The sequence below is a fragment of the Symphodus melops genome (genome assembly GCF_947650265.1).
Source record: "Symphodus melops genome assembly, chromosome: 3".
Lineage (NCBI taxonomy): Eukaryota > Metazoa > Chordata > Actinopteri > Labriformes > Labridae > Symphodus > Symphodus melops.
In genome coordinates, this window is record NC_136693.1 from 6965697 (window position 1) to 6988369 (window position 22673).

General features: G+C 40.7%; 2 protein-coding genes across 3 annotated transcripts; both read left to right on the forward strand.

The window, feature by feature from the left end:
- Positions 1 to 1307: 1307 nt before the first annotated feature.
- cops2 (COP9 signalosome subunit 2) lies at positions 1308 to 7302 on the forward strand. The gene is made up of 13 exons (XM_079340268.1): positions 1308 to 1521; positions 1993 to 2106; positions 2215 to 2292; positions 2383 to 2508; positions 2624 to 2713; positions 2809 to 2886; positions 3090 to 3264; positions 3392 to 3570; positions 3827 to 3879; positions 4836 to 4933; positions 5016 to 5098; positions 5704 to 5762; positions 6793 to 7302. Exons 1-13 carry the CDS (start codon positions 1468 to 1470, stop codon positions 6935 to 6937), a joined length of 1332 nt encoding a protein of 443 aa, XP_079196394.1. The 5' UTR covers positions 1308 to 1467; the 3' UTR covers positions 6938 to 7302.
- Positions 7303 to 7494: 192 nt separating this feature from the next.
- secisbp2l (SECIS binding protein 2-like) lies at positions 7495 to 22540 on the forward strand. Of its 2 annotated transcripts, none has more exons than XM_079340266.1 (18): positions 7495 to 7756; positions 10387 to 10598; positions 12188 to 12515; positions 12620 to 12758; positions 13583 to 13806; positions 14226 to 14250; positions 14369 to 14484; positions 14989 to 15099; positions 15218 to 15328; positions 15743 to 15910; positions 16335 to 16476; positions 16959 to 17134; positions 17266 to 17398; positions 17505 to 17667; positions 18417 to 18637; positions 19041 to 19195; positions 19345 to 19564; positions 19951 to 22540. In XM_079340266.1, the coding sequence occupies exons 1-18, from the start codon at positions 7736 to 7738 to the stop codon at positions 20583 to 20585; spliced, it is 3300 nt and encodes a 1099-aa protein (XP_079196392.1). In that variant the 5' UTR covers positions 7495 to 7735; the 3' UTR covers positions 20586 to 22540. The 2 variants fall into 2 exon arrangements, with proteins under 2 accessions (XP_079196392.1, XP_079196393.1); XM_079340267.1 differs by having other exon boundaries at positions 14372 to 14484.
- The last annotated feature ends 133 nt before the right edge of the window (positions 22541 to 22673 follow it).

The window sequence follows — 22673 nt, forward strand, 5'->3', positions numbered from 1 at the left end:
ATAGTTTGATTCTCTGAACAAGGAAATGTTTCGAAAAGAGTCTTGGGATTTTTCTTTGTATCTGAGTTCATTTTCACAACTGGATTAAATAAATAAAACACTAGTATTTCTTTTGTCCTTAGATTGGATTAAAAAGACATGTTCTCACCACCAATGTTTTAGAAGAACCTGGTGAACTTTGGGTAGTTTCATGTGTGTGTGTGTTGGTGGTGGTGGTTTTGTGTGTTTGTATGTGCGTGTGTGTGTGTGTGCGTGTGTGTGTGTGTGTGTGTGTGTGTGTGTGTGTGTGTGTCTAACTCTTGCTTGGTCACTGCTTGAGATCTCCTGTTCTGTTTTTATGGCTTCTGGTTCTGGTAGACAAAAGACTCTTGAGTCACTAAAGGGGGCACATAGGCAGTTATGTCACATGTTAATATGTTTAAATTATACAGATTTCTATGACTATTTTATATTAGAGTTGAATATATAAATAACATATCTTAAATAGTTGAAAAGTATGGTTCCACCCATAGAAACATAAGGGCAAATCAGTGTTTCACACTACAAGAGCTGTAATGGGTTTTAAGTAACCTCATAATAAGCAGAAAGTATAAGTTACTATGATTTTAGCGATTCCCCCCAATTAATTTTGTTTTGCATATTTTATAAAACATGTTGATTAAACACATTTCTCTTTTAAGGGCGGCAATAGCTCAGCCTGTGGGGATTTGGGTTTGGAACCGGAGGGTCGTGGGCTTAAGTCCCGGCATGGACCAAGTCTGGAAATTGGTTTGGTAGCTGGAGAGGTCCCAGTCCACTTCCTGAGCACTGCTATGCTGCCCTTGAGCAAGCCACTGAACCCCAAAACTGCTCTGGAGTGCTCGCCGTGGGCAGCCCCCTCACTCTTGGGCCTCTCCATTATTGCATGTCACTGGAATCCTGTTTGTGCATGAGTGTGTAACCGAATTTTCCCTCGTGGGATTAAAAAAGTATAAATAATTATTTGTCTGCTTTTTCACATGGAAATTAACTGTTTCTCTCAAATGAATGTAGGCCAGGTGACATTGTACACAATTTCTTCCTGAAATGCAAGGAAGGAAGAGTATAACGCATTATCAAATGCAAATATTGAGATATTGTCATTTTAAAGGATTCTTCAGTCGCCCACTTGAGAAAATATCAAGTGAGAACCTTATTAGTTATTTTTTATCATGGAGTCTTAGACTATATTTTATTTTTATTTTGCTGTAAATGCCTTATTCACCTACAGCAATAGCATGCTTCAACATGCAGGGGACTTCACTAGGCTTTATCTATTTCCCAGTGCAAAGCTCCACATGTGTCTCAGGTGATCCAATAGCGCCATCTATGGACGGAAATGGGCTCCTGCTTCGTACCAGCCTGACACACCACCTCACCATCGCTGCAAAACACAGCACAGGCCGGGCTACTGTCTGTCTCTGACTACGAGCTAAGAAGACCATCAAAATGTCTGACATGGAAGACGATTTCATGTGCGATGATGAAGAAGATTACGACCTGGTATTTACACCTGAAGTTACTTATCTTGCACTTACATTTTTTACCGTTTGTCCGCTAACAGTGAAGTGCCGACAGTACGGGCTAGCTAGAGTTAGCTGTTTGGTTAGCATGTTGGCTAATATCAAGCTGACAGTGGTTGGCTAACGTTAGCTCATTGGCGAGTATGAAATAGTTGTTTTTGTGTACTATGTCGCTGGTTTTTAACGATACACATTATCCATGATGTGCGACATGCCTTCAGCTTTCTTCAAGTTTTTCTTTGTGGGCATGTAAAGCAAACCAACCGGCTAGTTAGAAAGCTAAAGCGTTAGCTAACGTTACGTTAGCTCAATGCTCATGTATGAGGAATCTGCTATCCTTACCCAGAGTATGTGTGTATGTGTTAGCTAGCTAAGAGTTTCTGCTTTGTTTTCTCAGCAAATGTACCCATGTTTGAAATACAGTGTGATGTATGTATGTGTTTGAATTAAGGAATACTCGGAAGACAGTAATTCAGAGCCAAACGTGGACCTGGAGAACCAGTACTACAACTCCAAAGCCTTGAAGGAGGATGATCCCAAAGCAGCACTTAGCAGTTTCCAGAAGGTGGAGTTGTACTCCAGAACAAGTTTCTGCTCTGTGTAGATCTGTAATTATCTATGATATCAAAGTTGCAAACATTCACTAAGATGTCTTGGTGTCCTGTGTGCTCAGGTGTTGGAACTTGAAGGAGAAAAAGGAGAATGGGGATTTAAAGCACTGAAACAGATGATCAAAATCAACTTCAAGCTGGTACGCACAATAACACATTCTGTCCTTTATTATCTCCTATACTGCCGGGGATGAATTCTGAGAGGTTTCTTGTTTGTCTCAACTGTGTAGACCAACTTTCCAGAGATGATGAACAGGTACAAACAGCTCCTTACATACATCAGAAGTGCTGTAACCAGGAACTACTCAGAGAAGTCAATCAACTCCATACTCGACTATATCTCTACCTCCAAACAGGTATGGATAGAGGATGTGAGGCCGATCAACTGTAATGTAAAGACACTTGAAGTATTTTGTAATACTTAATGTTTGAAACATGTCTTTTTTTTCTTTGCCTCTCTTGTGCTACTAGATGGACTTGCTACAGGAGTTCTACGAAACCACGTTGGAGGCTTTGAAGGATGCGAAAAATGATAGACTTTGGTTTAAAACTAATACGAAGGTAAGCCCAGTTTGACACAGTCTTAGATCGTCACACATAATGCAATGGTAAGACGTGTGCTCATAATCGCTCTTTGTTGTGTTTCGCCTTTGCAGTTGGGGAAGCTGTACTTGGAGAGGGAAGAGTATGGAAAACTGCAAAAGATTCTTAGGCAACTTCACCAGTCATGTCAGGTAATGAAGTACATTTAAGTCATTATTTTTCTAATCCAAGAGCATCAGTAAAGGGAATAATAATATCAGAATAAAGACCAAATACATTTTCAGTGGAAGTAGCTCTTTCGCAAACAGAAGTATATATATTTTTTATTTGAGATGTATCTGTGTTTTATAACTGCCTAATAGCAGGTTGTTCCATTTTTTTATGTCAATTATAGACAGATGATGGAGAGGATGACCTGAAAAAAGGCACACAGCTGTTGGAGATCTATGCTCTTGAAATCCAGATGTACACAGCACAAAAGAACAACAAGAAACTGAAAGCCCTTTATGAGCAATCACTTCATATTAAATCTGCCATTCCTCACCCGCTCATTATGGGAGTGATCAGAGGTACGATTGTTTGTATATATCTGTCATTGATTGACCTTTTCATTACCTTGTTGTGTAGTAAAACTGTCACCCACTGTATTGTCACTAATGCTTTCTTAATGACCTGCGCTTAATTACTTCTGACCAGAGTGTGGTGGGAAGATGCATTTGAGAGAGGGTGAGTTTGAGAAAGCTCACACAGACTTCTTTGAGGCCTTTAAAAACTATGACGAGTCCGGAAGCCCAAGAAGGACGACATGCCTGAAGTACCTGGTGCTAGCTAACATGCTGATGAAGTCAGGAATAAACCCTTTCGACTCTCAAGAGGTATGAAGTTAATTGTTAGTGTTTTAAATGTTTGCTACTATTGAAAGGCATTTATACTGTTTGGATAGATGTGAAAAGCAAAAAAACAAAACAAACTAGTGGTTGCTTTTACAATCTTCTTGAAGCTCAGCCAGAATGTTTCTAATCTCAATCACTTTCTGAAAGCACTTTGTGGGTTTTTGTGCCCTGCCAGTTGACATTTGCTGAAGTTTTTGGTGCAAGGTATAACGCAACTTCTGTATTCTTTTTTTCAAAGGCCAAACCATACAAAAATGACCCAGAGATCCTAGCAATGACTAACTTAGTAAGGTAAGCATGCGCTCACTTTTTAATGACAAATCTTTTTCTTAATCAACAAAAACAGGTCTATTTAGGTTTTTTTAAGCACATAATGTTATTCAGCCCCTGTGACCTGGAACATGGTGACAGTCACCCATTTACTAGGTAGCTGAAATGAGAATCAACATAAATATATATAAGACGGACCAGATTAAACGAATCTGTGATGTCAAGAACATGTCTTTTTGGGTAAAGACTTGGTGATGCAATTAAAATGTTCTCATAATAGACACAATGTATATGGTTTAATGCTTGTTTTGTAATTTGTCACGTTATGGCTGACCAGTACAATATTTGTCTATCAGAGCCGAAAACGTCCATGACTCAAAACTAGTCCGTCATTATGAGAAAAAGACAACTTTTAAAAGGGAAGAAAGGAGGCATGTTATTGTAGTAGTTGTCACCAGTCTGTCACACATCATTACTTTACGCAATCAGGATTTATCCACCTTTTCATGTATGTGCTCCTCAAGTGTAAATCACAATGCCCCTAACAGTCGGGGGAGGAACATATGACTTTGTGTCTTCTTATCTCATAAAAGTGGGTGCGGAAGTTGATGTTGTTGATTGCAAAAAACTATAAAGATAAGCTGAGGGATTCATATTGCCCAACTATACGGTCTATGGTCAGTATTTCTGCGTCAGTCGTTCCATTTTTTGCTTCCTTATTTTCTCAGTTTTGTCCCTTTGTTTTCACAAATAATATTCCCATTTCAAATTGTGATTAGAATTTGTGCAAACCTTTAACATTTTGATTGCATAAACAAGAAATGAAGAAATCACGCCCAAAACGGTCACAAGAATAGTGTTTACAAAAAGGTTAAATATTTTGGAAATGGACTGACATCTATCAGGATGAGGGGTTCTGTTGGCCACTGTGACACAATGTGTATCGTATAACAACACTCTCTGTTTTTCCCTTCCAGCGCCTACCAGAACAATGACATCACTGAATTTGAGAAAATCTTGAAAACAAATCACAGTAACATAATGGACGACCCGTTCATTAGAGAGCACATAGAGGGTGAGTGCTGAACATGCATGATAAACACAAAACATTTCTTGTCTTTTGAGAGTGTGGTTGATCATGTGACGTTGGGTTACAGAGCTCCTGCGGAACATTAGAACTCAAGTACTTATCAAACTCATCAAACCCTACACGAGAATACACATCCCTTTCATTTCTAAGGTAAGTCTTGCATCACAAATGAGTACTGTATCATATTATTGCGCAGTCATATGTGACGATGCCCCAGTGACCTTTTGTGACACGTGCCAATCCGATTATTTTAATATTTTGATTGGTCTGTGTTGAAAAACCAATCATTCATCCGATTTTGAAATGTGGTTTACAATCACAAGTTCATTTGCACATTGTTCAGTCAGAAGTATAAAAGCAACAGATAAGATCTCGCTTTGTAGGGCTTTATTGGAATGCCTTTTTATAGCATGTTATACAAGCCAAAGAAATACACATTATATTCTTTAAAAAAAGAAGAGAAGGTTGTGAGAACAGTGTTGTTACGGGAAGTGGTTGTATTTTCTCATGTCACAGTCAAATGACAGCAGTCACCTTGATTGTATCTGTTAAAGTTTATGCAGCCTTGTGTGTTTATTTATATGCTCATTAGTTGACATACTTGCATGATCGTTTTCTTCATAGGTCTTTAGCAAAACATCATTCACCATATTTGCATTGGCCCAAGTTGATGTTTGGGAATGCTAAAGACGTTATGGGTTCACATACTCCTACAGATGTAAGAATGAGTCTTCACTGTTTCTATTTTGTTTCAGGAGCTGAACATTGATGTGTGTGATGTGGAGAGTTTGCTGGTGCAGTGCATCTTGGACAAGTAAGTTCCTCGCTCACGTGTCTGCCGAGGTATCTGGAAATAGCTTTCTTCCTGTAAATAATCACAGTTCCTCATAGTTTGCATCCTTTGGTCCTTGAGGGAGTCACGTGTTATGAATTGACAGTTTTTGTCATATCTTGTGCTTTATTCATCGTCGTACTGTGATGATGACATGTTATTCACAGCCTTGCAACCCAGCTGTGTTGGTTCTCTGATGTGAGACATATAATCCCCATTTCCACCAAGCAGTGGGGTTCAGTCAATACCCATTTATCTGCGTTTTCACTGTCAAAAGTTAGAAAAATAAATGCTACCAAAATAAGGGATCTGTACTGTCCTACTTTTTTGGTACCCTTCAGTTGTGGTGGCAAGGGTACTGATCCGACCCTGAAGTGTCTTTAGTTTACTGTGTCTCTGTTTTTCTGAAACATTTAACTTCATTCATAGCTGGCTACACTATTACATAGCTGATGCGGCTGTCTCCATCTGTCTTACACTCCGCTTACCTAATAAGGCTTTGGTTGGCTATGAAAACGCAAGCAACTTCAGGGTTTATTGTACCAAACTGAACAGAAGCAAAACCGAACCGCTTGGTGGAAATGCGGCATTAGAACCAAGTGACAGCACCAGATCCTCTTACATACTCAATACTTATTGTTGAAGATTTGTCAAAGGGATATAATTTAGGTTACACCCTTTATGTGGAAAGATGTTTTTAATTTTTATATAAAGTTTTTTGTTTTTTTTTCAAGCCGCAGGAGTTTCACTGTTAGAATATTTCTTTACATGAATTGGTATGCATCCTAAAGAAATAATACATCTTATATTTTTGTCATCAGATTCTGTATTGATTACATAATTAAGAATTACCTACTGGATCAGATGAAGAAATTATGACTACAATGTGTGAAGTTTATACTGGCATTAAAACACGTAACCCTGATGTTTTAAAAAAAACAAAACCATGTCAGGTTACTCATATTTTTCAGATGTATAGCCTCTCGGCTTACTCTCATCTTCTTTGTCACAGCACGATCCATGGACGAATCGACCAGGTCAACCAGCTACTAGAACTGGATTACCAGAAGAGAGGAGGGGCTCGCTACACAGCTTTAGACAAATGGACAAATCAGCTGAACACTCTCAACCAAGCCATTGTTAGCAAGCTCACATGATGGCATGTAAAATCAAGAGACAAGGAAAATGGCATGTTTTAATACATCCATAAAGTATGCTACTGTGCTTCTTCAAGTATATCCTCTGAGACAAGATACACAGCACAGATTTTGAGAATGCCACCGATTTCAAGAAGACACCAGGAACCCAGAGAACGTGTTCAAAGTGTGATGTTTTGTCGTGATGAGAGGAAAATCACTGACACTTATTTTTTTCATGTTCCTGATTGGCAGATCCTTCCATGTGCAACACACAAATGCTTCAGTTGTTTAAAAAAAAAGTCCAAATGTGTATGAAAACTTGTACACAGTATTTTAATGTATACTGTTGCCTGTTGGTAATAAACAGATTTCTCTCAGCACTATTAAGGATTCAGCTGCCTTTGACTAGCTACAACGTTTTAACTGTGAGACAGGCTACACGTCAAATAAAAATGTTTTTAATTGTCATAAACGAGATATAAGGACATCTTTATTTCTCTACAGTTTTACTGCATGTCCGTGCATTTCGTGACGCGCTGCATTTTCCAGACAGCAAACGCTTCTTTTTTTTGGCCCTCGTTGCTTTCCGTTTCAGGTGACTCCCATTTCCACACTGACAGCAGCTTCTCTCAGTCGGATCCAGCCACAGCTAGCTGACGCAGCAGCACTTAGCGGTCCGTATTAGAAACTGGGTGTGAGTCTCTCTTTAGCCTTTGCTGATTGTTATTGTTTACAATGAAGAAATTAAAAGGGCCCACATCCTGACGTCCGCTCTCCGGCCTCTGACGGTCTGTGGCGCCGGCGTTGTTGACTGACATGGACGCTTGTGACAATAAGGTACAATTTATTTTAGTCGTTATTTTTCGTGTCGTTTGTGAGCCCACGAAAGAAGGCCCGACTCGTTCATGTTTATATAGTATTTATGGTCTTACTGTACCATTAATTGCGTGGTTGCGAATTAAATAATGTATGTGTAATTCGGATGATAAACAGCACCAGGAGGTCAGAGGAGGATGCAAACATTAACCTCGGTTGGCTAGTCGGCTAACGTGAAGACAGCTAACGGTATCCGCAGCTTGTTACAAAACAGCACGGTTCATGCATTTCCTGTTTTTTTAACTATTTTTTTGAATTGCAGTTGTTTTTAATTCGTCAACAATATGACGCAAATTTACTGACAATGACAGTGTCCGTCTTATTTAATACTGCCAGAGAAGTGTTTTACTGCTTCGTATTTGCTCGGTTAGCTTGCTAAAAGCTAAAGTGCCTCAGCTGTCAGTTGACGTCGCTTGTCATTTTAATTTCTAGCCCGCTGTTTTACTTTTGATAGCATTTTGTGTGTGCATATCGTTTTTTTTGTCTTTTTTTTAAAGGGGAAAGCTTTGCACATGTTCGGGTCAGGTAGGCGGGGATGTGTGCACTGTTGTCAGAGAAGAGGTGTTTGTCAATAAGAGGATAGGCTGGTTCTTCTGCATGTATGACATTCCTCCCAGACTGTCTGTAATGCAGAAAGTTTACTTTTGCTTGGGTTTGGTTTTCCAATGCGTAATGCCAGGGACTGACCTATACGATTAGGGATTAAAACCATGCTGTCGTCACTTAACGTTTGATGATTCATTTAATATGTAATCAAGTGTTGTTAGAGTCATCAGTGTTTTTTTTCCCCCTGTAGCCTTTTAAAAGCTTAGACATGTTTTACTTCCTTTTAAAGCCCATTCTGCTTGAAGAACAGAAACACTAACTTGTGTGTCAGAATACACACTTCACAAAACAGAGGCTTTTGAGATCAGTTGCTCGAGTCTTATCACTACCAGCTCTGTCATTGTCAATGAATGCACATCTGGATCTGACCTCATTGCCCTCTTGACAATCACAGCTATTCTCACTCAACCTCTCTCTCTCCCCCAGCACTCGCATACACAAAGACACACATGGTTGAATCAATAGACGGATCCTCTGAGCAGCTTTGTTTTCCTCCATGACTCTTTTTTTCCGCATCTGTTGAGAATTTAAGGTTCACCACAGTGCAGGAGGCCTCAATGCTGTACAGTAGGTTGCTGTGTAATTAGCTTATCTCATAGCGCTGTCCCTACTTGAGCCTCTCAAACTTAATCCTATAACAGCTCCCTGTCCACCATACTGTACGATCACACAGGTACTACAGTCCTAAATCCTTACAGGCATATGGGTCTTGGCATGGAGGCTGCTTTGCTTCCCAGCAGATCCATAAACCATGACTTAGCTTCGATAGGGTGGGATGTATAAGTTGCCTAAAGAAAAGTGAGAGCCTCCCGCAGACTAGCAGTGGGAGACAATGGCTGTCTGTTTGACATCCAGTGGTTGCACTGATACTCTATTCATGCATCCGACCACTAGTTCAGAGATTTGAGCGGGTGTCTTTGTACTCTGAACCCTGTCAACTCTACTCATCTCCTGCAAAAGATAGTGGTTTATTTTAGTGGGACCTCTTGGACAGCGCTGCCACTCCGGGTCACGATCGGGGAAACTAGTTCACGCCACCAGCCGAACTCCTAGTTAAATGTAAAAGTGGCTTAAAGGTCTTCGATGCAAATAACAATTAAGTTAACGATTGAGTATGATGACTTACAAGTGCCTGATCAATTTGAACATTTATCTGTCAGCGTTTTGGACATTTTTGAATTTAGAAGTAGAGTGCTGAATGGTTTGGAAGATGTTTCAAAAAGGCAATATAGAACCACAGTGAAGGACAGCAAAGAAAAGCAGTTTGGGCGTTTGATACAAATAATTTTTTGGAATGACCTTTTTTTCATAATAGCAATAACATCTTGAAAATGTGTACATAAAGAAAATAAAAATGTTTGTCCGCACTGTTAATGACTGCCTTTAGCTTGTCAAGAACCGTTAAAAACATGATGACAAAACAAACAACATTTCAATACCATAAAATCACTGTAAAGTCAACTCAAACCATTCAGTAGAAAACATTTTTAAGAAAAGCACAACAAGAATTTTTGAATGAGTTCATACTACATTTAAAACCATTATTGTTCTTTCTAGTTTCTAAGTTGTGTTAGATTTCCTTGGAATTTTGTTATGTCATTTCTGAACTGGAAAAGTGTTAATGTCCTCATCGTAAGGCTCGATCACTTATTTTATTGCTGGTTCTAGTCACTTAAGACTGTAAACAAACCAGCAGAGTGTGATGGAATGCAGTGCTGTGATAACCACTCAATAAATGAGAGTTTATTATAGTCCTGCTGGAGAACATGTACAGTTCACTCTCTGTCCGACTTTAGATGATCACTTAAAAATTCCATGGTTTAAGTCCCGCTCGCTGCGATGAGCTACTATATTTGAGCTGGATAGGATATTTCTGCTCTTAGGTGTTAATTGTTTTCTCACCAAGTTAGATGTGTCATGTTGTTATTGCTTGCTGCTTGATGCTCACAGTGTGACAGTTTGTCGCTTCATCTTTTTTTGTGCAGGATGTGAAGCTTTCAGCCGAAGTGGAACCATTCATCCCACAGAAGAAAGGTCTCGAAGGAGCCCTTGTCAGCATGAGTCTTTCTGGAGACGCAGGTGGAGGAGGAGGAGGAGGAGGAGGAGGTGGCGGCGGAGGGGGAGGGGTGGAAACCACTCCGATACCTAGCTACCTCATCACCTGTTACCCTTTCGTCCAGGAGAACCAACCTAACAGGTACTGTGGCAGTGGAGGTAGATTTGAGAATGGTTGCTTCTCTCGTGGTTGTGGCTTCAGTCTTGTGTAACTCCTGAGTAATGGCACCAGTGGTTTTAGTTCATGATAATTATGGTATTTTCATTGTGCTTTCAACTTTGACTGAACATTTTTTACTTTCCTTTGGCACTGTGGAAATTATAGTGTTCCAGTTGTGAACAGCCCAAGAGAAATCTTCCCCTCTTCTGAACCTTTTTCTATTTTCAGAATAACTCAGTCACCACAATGTTTTACGGCAGGAACAAGCGAACACCGTGTCCCCAATATTGTGTTTCACAAAAGAGATTTGGATCACTTCCTTTTAAACTGTGTGTTGAGTTAAAGCCATTAGATGCTCTGTAGTTTGCGACTACTTAATTATGAATGGAAACCTCCCCTGAGTTACATAGTGTACATGGAACCACAGGCTGTGTTTCCAATGACTCTCTCTTTGTCCAGAGTGATCTGCTGTATCCTGCACACTTCCGTTCCTTTGTTTCCTTTCCCGGTTATTTGAATGCAAGGAAATGCACACTGGCTGTGAAAATATCATCGGGATCCTTATCAACATTTCTGCATACCATGCGCACACCCCCAACAAACCAACCACATCATAACAGTGGCATTACTGATGTGTCACAGGGCACCAGCCCTCCCTTGAGCCACTGTCTTTTAAAAGCAGCTCAAACATAAAATCATTCTTGTTGAACACAAATCTGTGCACACTATATTTACTGTGAATACTGTCTTATCCAGTTCCTCTCTTATAGAGCATCACGTTACATAGTCTACACGAAGCTCCCTCTGCACTCTTCACTACTGCACTAGTATCCTACTGTACACATTAGTATTTAATTACTACATGTTTAGTTAATTGTTAATTTTTAATGTTTACATTGTACACAGAGAGCACAGTCGACCCATGTTTAATTCCTTGTGTTAAAAATGGCCAATAAAGCTGAAAAAAGTCTGTACTACAGAGTATAGTACTTAAATGTTTGTGAGCTAATCAAGCTTGTTGTGCTAGTTTTAAACTAAACATAGCTGCTGCACATTTGTCTTAAAGCAGTATGAAATGATACTGTTTGCTTGTTGTTATTGTTTGTTCTTTGTGTGAAACTTAACGCTGCCTTGTAAAATAGGTTTTGTATCAATGTAAAAGTTTCCTGGTTAAATGAAATAAGAGAACAAACTCGAGTCCCTTCCGTTTATGGTAGACACGTACCTCACAGAGAAAACCAATTTTAATTTTCTTCTTAGTTCAAATCAATTCACTTTGAAGAACTTTTTGAATCCCTCAAGGGACAATTGGTTTGGAACTAAGTCCTATGACAATTTAGACTTCCCTTTTAACAACAGAGACATTTTTTCATATCAAGAAAAAGAGTGCAGTTTTAGGACCCTTTTAAAGCACAGGGGCCACCTGCACAGTGGACAATTATTAGAATAGAATTTCACAAAGCTATTAACTTAATAAGTAAGAACATTTATTTAAATTAGTTGGGTGGGGGGAATGTTAAAAAAAAATTGAATTTCAGAAATCAACACGTTTTCTTCATGTTGCTTCACAGGCAACATCCCATGTATAATGGAGGGGAGCTGCGCTGGCAGCAGCCTAACCCCAGCCCTGGTGGTTCATACCTGGCCTACCCCATCTTATCTTCCCCCCAGCCTCCTGTCTCCAATGACTACGCTTATTACCAGATTATGCCTGCTCCATGCCCACCTGTAATGGGCTTCTACCAGCCCTTCCCTGGCACGTATGCAGGTCCAGTACAAGCCGGAGTGGTCAACCCTGTCTCAGCAGATGTCGGCGAAAGACCATTGCCCCTGGGGCCGGCATATGGGATAGCCAATCAGAGGGGGAGAGGCATAGTCCGACCTAATCTTCTCCCAAAGGTACACAGCTTTAATGTGATGTCGTCACATCGACGTCGTATACGTTTATGTATCTCTTCAAGATGTGTGTAAGCATGCCCTGCCTCTTGTTCTTTTTTGTGCAGCAACAGTTGGGTGTGTGCCAACCTCCAAGAGGTCGCCGGCCTCCAACAAGGAGTGTCGCTGTACAGAAAGAAGTGTGCACCTTTGGGCCAGATGGAAGGACAAAGACCGTCCTGCTGGTTGATGCAGCACAGCAGACGGGTAACAAAACAAACACAAAACAAACTAAGTCCTATGATGCAAGGTGTATACAGATGTTGATGTAACAATAAATAGAATCTAACAGCAGCCCTGCCAACTGAAGCCTGGCTGCTGCTGCCCTGGGAACATTTTGAGTCTAAATTGTGTGTGCCAAGATTATGAGCCAATGTCAATGAAGAGCTTTATTCCAGTGGCTTAAAGGAAGCCGAAACTCTCCACACTTTGTTAAAGAAATCTGTTCGCACGTAAACATGTCTTTGCATGTCACATGTCCTTCCTGTCATTGAGGAAGCAGGGCTCAATTCTGGTAACTTGTGTCTGGTCCTACTGGTTGATGTTGATGGTGCTTGTGCTTCACTTCTAAACAAAATGGAATGCAGAATTTCCAGTTGAATCTCCAGAGAGTTGAACTTGAGTGAAGCCCATGATGTAACGTGAGATTTATTATCTTTACAAAGATAAAAGAAGTTAGAAGCCTATCACAGCTGGGCATGGAGCAGGCATAGTCATCTAGTCATTTATTGGCTGATATATTAATATCAGATATTTTACCTCCCCTCACCCTCAGTATTGGCCCCAAAAATTCAATATCTTTCGAGCCCTAATAAATAGTGTGTTTTAAGTCTTCTCATTTATGATCAACTGTGATGTCAAATAACATCATACAGTCAACCTAAAGACATGGCTGATTCATCAACAAGATTTCATGATCCTTTTTTATTAATACTTGTTGCCTAATGATGATAGAATTTGCATTCCTCTCTTTGTAGGAGTGTAACAAGGACGTCTAGTTCTCAGCTTTGCTTGTTTTCTTGTTTTCATAGATTTCCCGGGTGAAGTGTCAGGACGATGTGCTGCTGAGCGAGGTAGTCCCCTGTTGTGGAAAAACCGAACAAAGAGAAGAATGACGTCTCATCCAGGTGAAAGCTACAACGAGCAGGGCACCAGTGAGGCAGATATCGACAGCGACAGCGGCTACTGCAGCCCCAAACACAACCAGGCGACTGGGGTTACACATCGAGCAGCAGAAAATACAGCAGCACCACAAGTAAGTCAATAACTTGACTGATGCTCAGCCAGGGAGTTTTTTTGTGCTTAAAAGTTGGAAAAAAAGAAATGTGACGAATGCATTAAATCTTTTTTTAAAAGGTCTGTATCATTATATGTGTGAGGAATTATATTCTCGATGGGCAGATTGTAGCCAGTCTCTGTTTGCAGTGTGTTAAAGTGTAAATCTATAGTCTTGTAACAGCAGTAAAGGTCATAAACAAACAAGTAAGACTTTCCCCATTGTACAAGACTTTGCTTGTGTGACAAGCTGAGCCAGTACCAGAGGTACTCTGTAACATGGTTTTTAAATTCCTTTGCTCTTGAAGCTTTACTATAATATTTAATTATTAATAATATTTAAATTCCACAGGTATATCAAAACGTCTCTCATTTGTATTTTTCCCTCATGTTTCATAGGGAGTAGAGGCTGGTGTAATGACTGGTAAGTCATTAAAGCATCATTTTGAGCCATTCTGATCCAATATTAATTTGACATGACAAATGATTTAAGATGTTTTTATTCACCTTTGAATAACTGTTCATGTGTGTTGATGCACTAGCAGGTACCTGGGTAAACGTAGCCTCTCAAGCGAACCCAAAGCCCTGGGGGGAAAGAAATGGCCAGTTTCACCGAGCAGATCAGAGGAAGAATCCTGAACAGAGGAACTTCTCACAGGTACAGTACGGATTGTCCCCCTGACACTTAGTGAAACCCTTCTGTGTGTCAGCACAAAAACTCAAAAATAAAGTTAGCCTGGGCGTATAAGTCATGTCCTGTGAATCCCACCAAAGGGTAGTCCGCAGCAGATACATGAATACGTTGTTAAGTGAGAGAGTCCATCACATCGGTCAGAACAGAGCCCACACATACTGGAGATGTGGGGAGGGAAAAGAAAATGTTCACGATAACCAAACAGCAGAAGTTAAGCAACAACTTAAAACAGAGGTATAAACATGATGCAAAGCCCGAAAAGCTACAGAGCACAAAGATTTATTGTCATAAACAATGTAGTAGACTGATCAAAAATCACATAAAATTACTGTAACATAAATCATAAGCTGGGAGCAAACATGAGAGGGAAAAATATAAAAGAAGGTACTCATTTTCATCTTCACCTAACTAAACTTTTGAATACCAGTGATCCCTCTGTTTTGTGTTTTTTTTTTTTGTTGATCTCAGGATTTCCATAGTGGTTACCCGGCACGCGTGCCTCCCAGCCAATCGGAACATAGACTGCAGCCAGCCGTGGTCACAGGCTCTGAGCTCGGCCCCGAGCCGCTTTACTTTGAGGTGAGAGTAACTTTTGCTTTATGCGTCTGTGTTGTACATGTGCAATGTAGCACTGTCACTCCTACATTGGATTACACATTTATTTTCAATTGTTTACTTTTTTCTGTACGTTTGTCAGGATGAAGAGGAGTTCCCAGATCTTGCTACAGGAGGGGCTGCTCAACGCAGCACCAAACAAGAACCTCCTCCAGGACAGACACACACACAACCTAAACTACCCAAAAACCTGGTAAGAGAAAGTGCCTCATAAAACCCCCTGTTTGAAGGCTGTGTCGTGTGCTGGTTTCAGAAAATACAATTGATGATCATCTCTCTCTCTTGGCCGAAAGATAATTAGATACAGTTCACATATTATTGAAAAATTGAGCTTGTCCATTTTTTATGATTCAATAAACTCTTATTCAAAGTAGATTTGATAATATTGGATGCTTTTGGAGTTATGCCTTCTCTGAATCATTTGCCTTTGTTTCCTTTTTTTCTCGTATACTAAACCAGAAAATCCCCCCAAATCAAATCATTTACTGTAATTACTGCACTAAAAAAGTCTTTAAGCAATTTTTTACTGTTGAACTGATCCTTATGGGGTAAAAAACTCAAATGTTGTTTTCAGCTTACATTTTTATTCTCTCTTCTTGCATCACAGCTGGATAACCTACCAGAAAACTCACCTATCAGCATTGTGCAGACACCCATCCCCATCACTACCTCTGTTCCCAAGAGGGCTAAGAGCCAGAGGAAGAAAGCTCTCGCTGCTGCCTTGGCCACAGCTCAGGAGTACTCTGAAATCAGCATGGAACAGAAGAAATTACAGGTACTATACTCATATAGCCTGGGTATCTGTCTTCTACGGTGTGTTGTGTCACAGCGGTAATGTTGACCAATGAGGGCACAGACAGAAGTTAGGAGCGTAAACGGACTAAATGGCTAAGCGAAAGATGAATGTGCTGCGAGATGCAACTATGAGACGGAGGAAAGTTTATCGAGCAACAACAGGTTTTTTTTTATGATAAGAGTCTTCTTTCCTGGACTGGTCTGGCCCCGCTCCTCTTGCTTTCAACGTCATCATGTCGGTGGTGATTATCGGGTCGAGTACCCTTGAATAGTCATTTCTGTTGGTTGAGTAATGGCATGAATTTGTGGCTCTGTGATCGCCTCATCTAACATCGTGACCATTAAAGAACACAAGAAGGTTGTACAGTCTGACCTTGTTTTGCCTGTTCCTTTACCGCCTGCAGGAGGTGGTCACCAAAGCAGCAGGGAAAAAGAGTAAAGCCTCTGTGGAGCTGGACCTGGGAGACATGCTGGCAGCTTTGGAGAAACATCAGCAGGCCATGAAGGCCAGACAACTCACCAATACCAAACCACTGTCCTTCACAGGTATGTCGAGTGTCTGCAGGTGACAAATACAACTTACATTTGTACAGTATTAGCTTTTGACTGTGACTGTGTTGATACTCTTCTTCGAGGCTTTATTTCGTGTCATGATTTAGATGATTTCTTTGTGATCTTTGTCTCCCATTTATAAAACGTCTACTGTCATTATTCCTCTTTGCAAATGTATATTTCTATTTAAACATTATCATTTACCATAGGATTTGCTCCATACACTATTACATATGTTTTCACGGTTTTTGAATGATGTTGCGGAGATTTTAGCCTTTTTCATGAACGTCTTAATGATCCAATTAAACAGTAGTATTTAAAAATCGAGTGATGTTCAGAATGTATGACGTATACCTAATATGGAGGATCACCACTGAGGCCCCTTAAAACCTAGGATAGTTATGCCCTTACTGTGCACATGCATGCACACATACTTGCATGTTGTCTGTACACTAACTCAAAGTCGTTCTGTGCAGTTGGAACAACTACTCCATTTCATGGTTCAAGCTCCTCCAGTGTGTCCTCGATGTTGAAGGGTCATCAGCAGCCATTCTCAGCCCCAAACAATGCCCTGGATTCCACTGCTCCCCGAATAAAGAGAGGGAAGGAGAGAGAGATCCCTAAAGTGAAACGGCCCACAGCCCTTAAGAAGGTGAAGGATTTCTGTTGAAGTTAATTACTTAATAGGTTGTAGTAAAATGTTTTTTTCTTAGAATAGGAAATAGCGATATTTGAACCTACACCTGGTTTTGACGATCGATTTTTTTTGTTCTCTTTCCAAAGATAATCTTGAAGGAACGGGAAGGAAAGAAAGGGAAAACAAGTGTAGAGCAAGAGTCTTCAGGCCAGGAGGAACAGGGGGATGAGAGTCTTCATTTTACTGATGATCTTCCACAAGAGCCTGCTTCCCAAGAGGGTGAGGGTCATATAAAATGTAACAGAAAAAACACACATTACTCGCTTCCATTTTGTTTGCCATCCTGTCTCTAAATCATATCTCGGGTCTGCTGTTTGTCTTCCAGAAAATGGTCTAAGTGTGCCCAGCGATGCATCTCTCTCCCCAGCCAGTCAGAACTCTCCATACAGCATCACGCCTGTGTCCCAGGGCTCTCCAGCCAGCTCTGGCATCGGAAGTCCCATGGCTTCAAATGCAATCACTAAGATCCACAGCAGACGTTTCAGAGAGTAAGTACACACTCTTGACCCACGTGGAGAGGGAAACAAAAGTGTTAAACAGGAAAGACCTTTTGTAGGCATCTCTGGCATTGGAATTTGTCAAAAATGCACAATGTGGTAACAGAAAATATCTTGTCCTACCCCAAAATCACAAAGCCTTGGCTGCGAAAGCCGTGAACGGCTTTTTTTAAGGGCGGGACTGCACAATAAAGAATTGTGGAGTATGGCACAGATGCCTTGCACATCGTCCCCTCTCAGCAAAATGTATGCCAGCGGTCACAAGCACAGCTTTGTCTCTTCAGTTCCTCTGTCGTGGGCCTATTGTCTCAGCCCGCCATTCTCCAACAGATTTTTGCATTTAAAGCCTCTAAATGGCCTCTGTAGCTTAGCGCCAACCCTTATTCTTCCTCAGGCCACACTATTTAAACAGTCACAGGCATTCTGCATGCTATCTGACTACTTTTCTTTGATATGTTGAAAGACTTACGATCCAGAAAAAAGGCTGATTGCAAGAAAAAAAATTAAGAGCAGAAGCCTGACCAACAAGTAGTTATACAACGTTTTCATGAACTCAAACAAAATACTTACTCTAGTCCCTCTTCATAGACTGCTTTGGTTTTGTCCTTTACTGTTTCTTCTGGAAGAAGGTAACATCTTCCTGTATCACATTGTACATTTTCAATTTCAGCCATTAATCAACATTGCTGCAGCAATATTTTGTGCTTCTTAACATTGTTTGGAACATTTCCTCTTTGCAGGTACTGTAATCAGGTTCTGAGTAAGGAGATAGACGAGAGCGTCACTATGCTGCTGCAGGAACTCGTCCGCTTCCAGGAGCGGGTCTACCAAAAGGATCCCACCAAGGCCAAATCCAAACGCCGCCTGGTCATGGGCCTTAGAGAAGTCACCAAGCACATGAAGTTGCACAAGATAAAGTGTGTCATCATATCTCCAAACTGTGAGAAGATCCAAGCCAAAGGTGGATATAGAGCTGAAGCTCATAGATTTGATATTTTTACTACGTAAAGATTGATGAAGTGAAAAGTATGTGACGATTCCTTATAGTTATGGATGGAGTATTAACACTTGAATCTGAAGTGCTTCTCTGCATTGTGAAGCTTTTCAACCACTACATTTGAGATGAATGGCCCCGACTGTCTGACAGCTATCAGAGTTCATAGACAATATTGAACTCCCTTTTATCAGATAGGCAGATGTATGATCGTAAGCAGCCGCTGGCTACAAGTTTGCAGTGTCAACTTAGTCGCCCAAATGTTATTACCTAAATGGTAGTTTTATGCACTTGTGTGTTCAAGGTATCTGTTGATATAAAGTCTTCTTTCTGTGGATGTATTGAAGTTGTCGTTCTTTCCTTGTTCCAGGTGGTTTAGATGAAGCTTTATATAATGTGATTGCCATGGCGAGGGAGCAGGAGATCCCTTTCGTATTTGCTTTGGGCAGAAAAGCTCTTGGACGCTGTGTGAACAAACTAGTGCCCGTTAGTGTGGTTGGCATTTTCAACTATTCTGGAGCTGAGGTAAGGCTCTCCCTCCTAAGTATTTTGTCTATTTATGTTGATGTTAGGCAAATGGATAAGTAATCAATGATAGACAATAAGTCATCAGCTGACCAATCGAGTAAATGAGCATCACAGCATGTTTGTATGTTTCTAATTCCTCCCTTCAGGGTCTCTTCAACCGTTTGGTGTCTCTGACAGAAGAGGCTCGAAAGGCCTACAAGGATATGGTGTCAGCTCTGGAGCAGGAGCAGGCTGAGGAGGCCATGAAAAACGACAAGAAAGTGCCGCACCACATGGGACACTCTCGCAACCACTCTGCAGCTTCTGCTATCTCCTTCTGCTCCATCTTCTCCGAGCCCATCTCAGAGGTCAACGAAAAAGAGTATGGTACGTAAGCACATTTCAGGTTCTTTGCTTCTTTCTCCATGTCCTATTTGTGTAGGGTTTTCTGTGGGGAAACTAGTGCTCAGTACTCTGTTCTAGAGCTTTTTTTTTTATTATTTACTGTTAATATTACGTCAATGATAAGCAGCCGTATTATGTAGAAGCTGAGGGAGGGAGAGGTATATTTAAACTTCTTATGTATTATGTTTTAATTGTCCTCAACATTTCAGAACTTAATTGGGGTAGAATTAGGAATTTTCTATTCGAGGTTTGAGCTACATTGCACTGACGTACAGTCCATAAATAAGTCTAATGAGCTACTTTCTTTAACGTTTAGTTATGTTCTTGAGATAAAGACACATAGCGTTACGAATGTATTTTTCTTTCAGAGACAAATTGGAGGAGTATGGTGGAGTCTTCAGATGCTCTGGAGCCTGTAGAGGCTGAGCCAAGCCGCCCTGCACCCTCCACAGCCGTGCAGAAAGACACTGAGGCTGTAACAGCCACCACTAACACTGCCCCACCCGGATCGTCTGCTCCGCAGCCCAGGACGGGGCCTCCTGCACAGGGTACTGGTGACAGAGATGAGGTCCGGGTCGATGACAGGCTGGAGCTGGCCTCTCAGCAAAGCACCGAGACGGGCTCACTGGACGGGAGCTGCAGAGGCCCGCTGAACTCCTCCATCACCTCCACCACCTCAACACTTGTCCCAGGAATGCTGGAGGAGGCAGAGGAGGAGGAGGAGGAAGAGGAGGACTACACTCCTGAACCTATTTCCGTAGAGGTGCCAACTCTCAGCAGCCGCATCGAATCATGGGTGTCAAAGACCCTGGAGAACCTACAGCTGGGAAAGAGTCAGGAAAGTACGGAAGAAGAGGAGGAGGAGGAAGAAGAAGAAGAGGAGGAAGACGATGAGGAGGAGAAAGGGCAGAGTGAGGATGAGGAGGACATTGATTCAGTGGACATTACAGAGACAATGGTGGAGGGTAAGGAGCAGGTGGAAGCGAAGAAGGTTGCAGGTTGACGTCCTCTCTCGTCCTCTGCTCTGACTCATTCCCTGTCGCTCTCTCACACATCAGTCCTCACAGCAGCCAGCAGCTTTTCTCCTTCGTCTCTAACCTGACACCACATAATCTCAGGTATCAAACCAACTGACCAACAAACACACACAGACCAATAATACTTTACAGAAAAGTTTACCAACTTACGCAGGATGAAACATGACGACAACTAGCACAGTTTGAGAAAAAAAAAAAAACATCTCTAATGATTAACGCTCATCTTGTAATTTAGAAAAGTTGCCCTTACTCTTCGGCCCATAACCTGCTACACTTGAATTCAGAGGAAAGTTTTTGATTTTCCTCCTCCGAATCTGAACTCTCTGAGTCAGGAACATTTTTGGAGCAAGTGGGGAGCCCTTAAAAGTAAAGTGGAAGGTTGGATCCTTTCAGCTCCCATCTAACTTTCTACAGAGCCTTGAAGGTTTACAGCTCTACAAGTATTCATGTGCTCATGTCTGCTTGACTGGCACATCCTTTGCATTTGTTTTGCTGTGTTCATTAGCTTTATCTGTGTTAAAAAAAAAAAAAAAAAAAAAATGGTGTTCTTATTTTCCAGCTGACTGCTACACGAGGAAAAGAGAGACGTGCGTTTCTTAATGATTGGGTGATTTTCATTACAGTGTCAGGTGTTCTTCTGTGTTTCTACCAAAACCACTCCCACCTGTTTTTTTAAATGTTCCAATAATAAGTGTCCCATTCTGTATATTCAGATGATTCAAACGACTTAACTTCTAAGAAGCAAAAACAAGCTGTGTGTCTATAACCTCGCCTATGTGTGCTTCTACTGCAGTATATCATGGTTTGTTAAATTGATCTTGCCCTGTGTGACTATTTGGGGTTGTTTTCTTCTGACTGAGTTCTCAGCTAGTGTTTGTGCTTCATAAAAAAAAAACCCTCTGCTTTGTTTTCTGGTATTTGTTCCATGATAGGGGACTCTCAAGCTGTCTTGTCTGGTATTAGCCTAACACCATTTTTTTTAAGTCGTTTTGTTCAAATTAATCTTTGATAAGCTTGTCTGTGAAAAAATCTAAAAGTGTAACAGGGTCCTTAGTTGTTTTTACCAGTGTTGACTCTTCTTCCTTCAAAATAATCAACCGAAGATGACAAGCAGATGTTTACTAGCCTGTAATCATGAAGTTTGACGATACTCAAGTTTACAAGAAGTCAGACATGTTTGTTTAAACTTGAAGTCAGTCCTAGTTGAGCTCCTCTACTTTTTATAAATAGGTTTTGTGGGCACTGAGCTACAGCTGTCTGTCTCAAGCTGAGAGACTCCGTCATTGGAGCAGAGTCACCACTGAAGTCAAACAAGTCGTCACACACTAATGAGAAACCTTTGTAAATACAAGTGTACAAAAAGATTTTGATTTAGCATTGTATTGAAAATAAAATACAATCATCCTGTTCTTAAAGCCATTTGATAGTTTTAACATTCAAACAGTTGGAATCCAATTTTGATAATGGTGTTTGAGAGTGAACCAATGTGAGATTTCAGCCAGTGGACGGTGATGCAGTTTGTAAATGCAGTAAGCTCTGTAAAGCCCTCGTATGGGAGACGACGGTGTACTCGATATCATTCTTGGGTTTCTAGTTTGATAAAAGGTACTCTGTGTGTAGGCTTTATGTTGCTATGACTTCCATCAGTGTTTGAAGTATGTTAATTGACAGTGTTTTTTGCACTATGTAAATACGTAATGGTAAAGGTCTTGTAACTAATGTGAACAAAACAAAAAACAAAAAAACGGTTCAATGAAGTACTTTTTTCAGCGTGTTCCTCGTCTTTCTATGGATATTTAAGACCGTCTCCTCCAGACTACATCACTAGCAACATTGTCAGAGACTGTTTCTCATAATCCTGTTATCACTCTTAACCTATATGAACTGATGATTAACATCATTAAAATGTTGTTTATGTAAATGACTTGACTGATGCCTCTTGTATCTTCCGTTTCTTCTGCAGAAACAAAGAAAATGATTCTGATGCTTTTTGATTTATGGCTTTAATCCATTTTCCGGATCAAATGCCGAACTGTAATTTTAAGATTTGATGC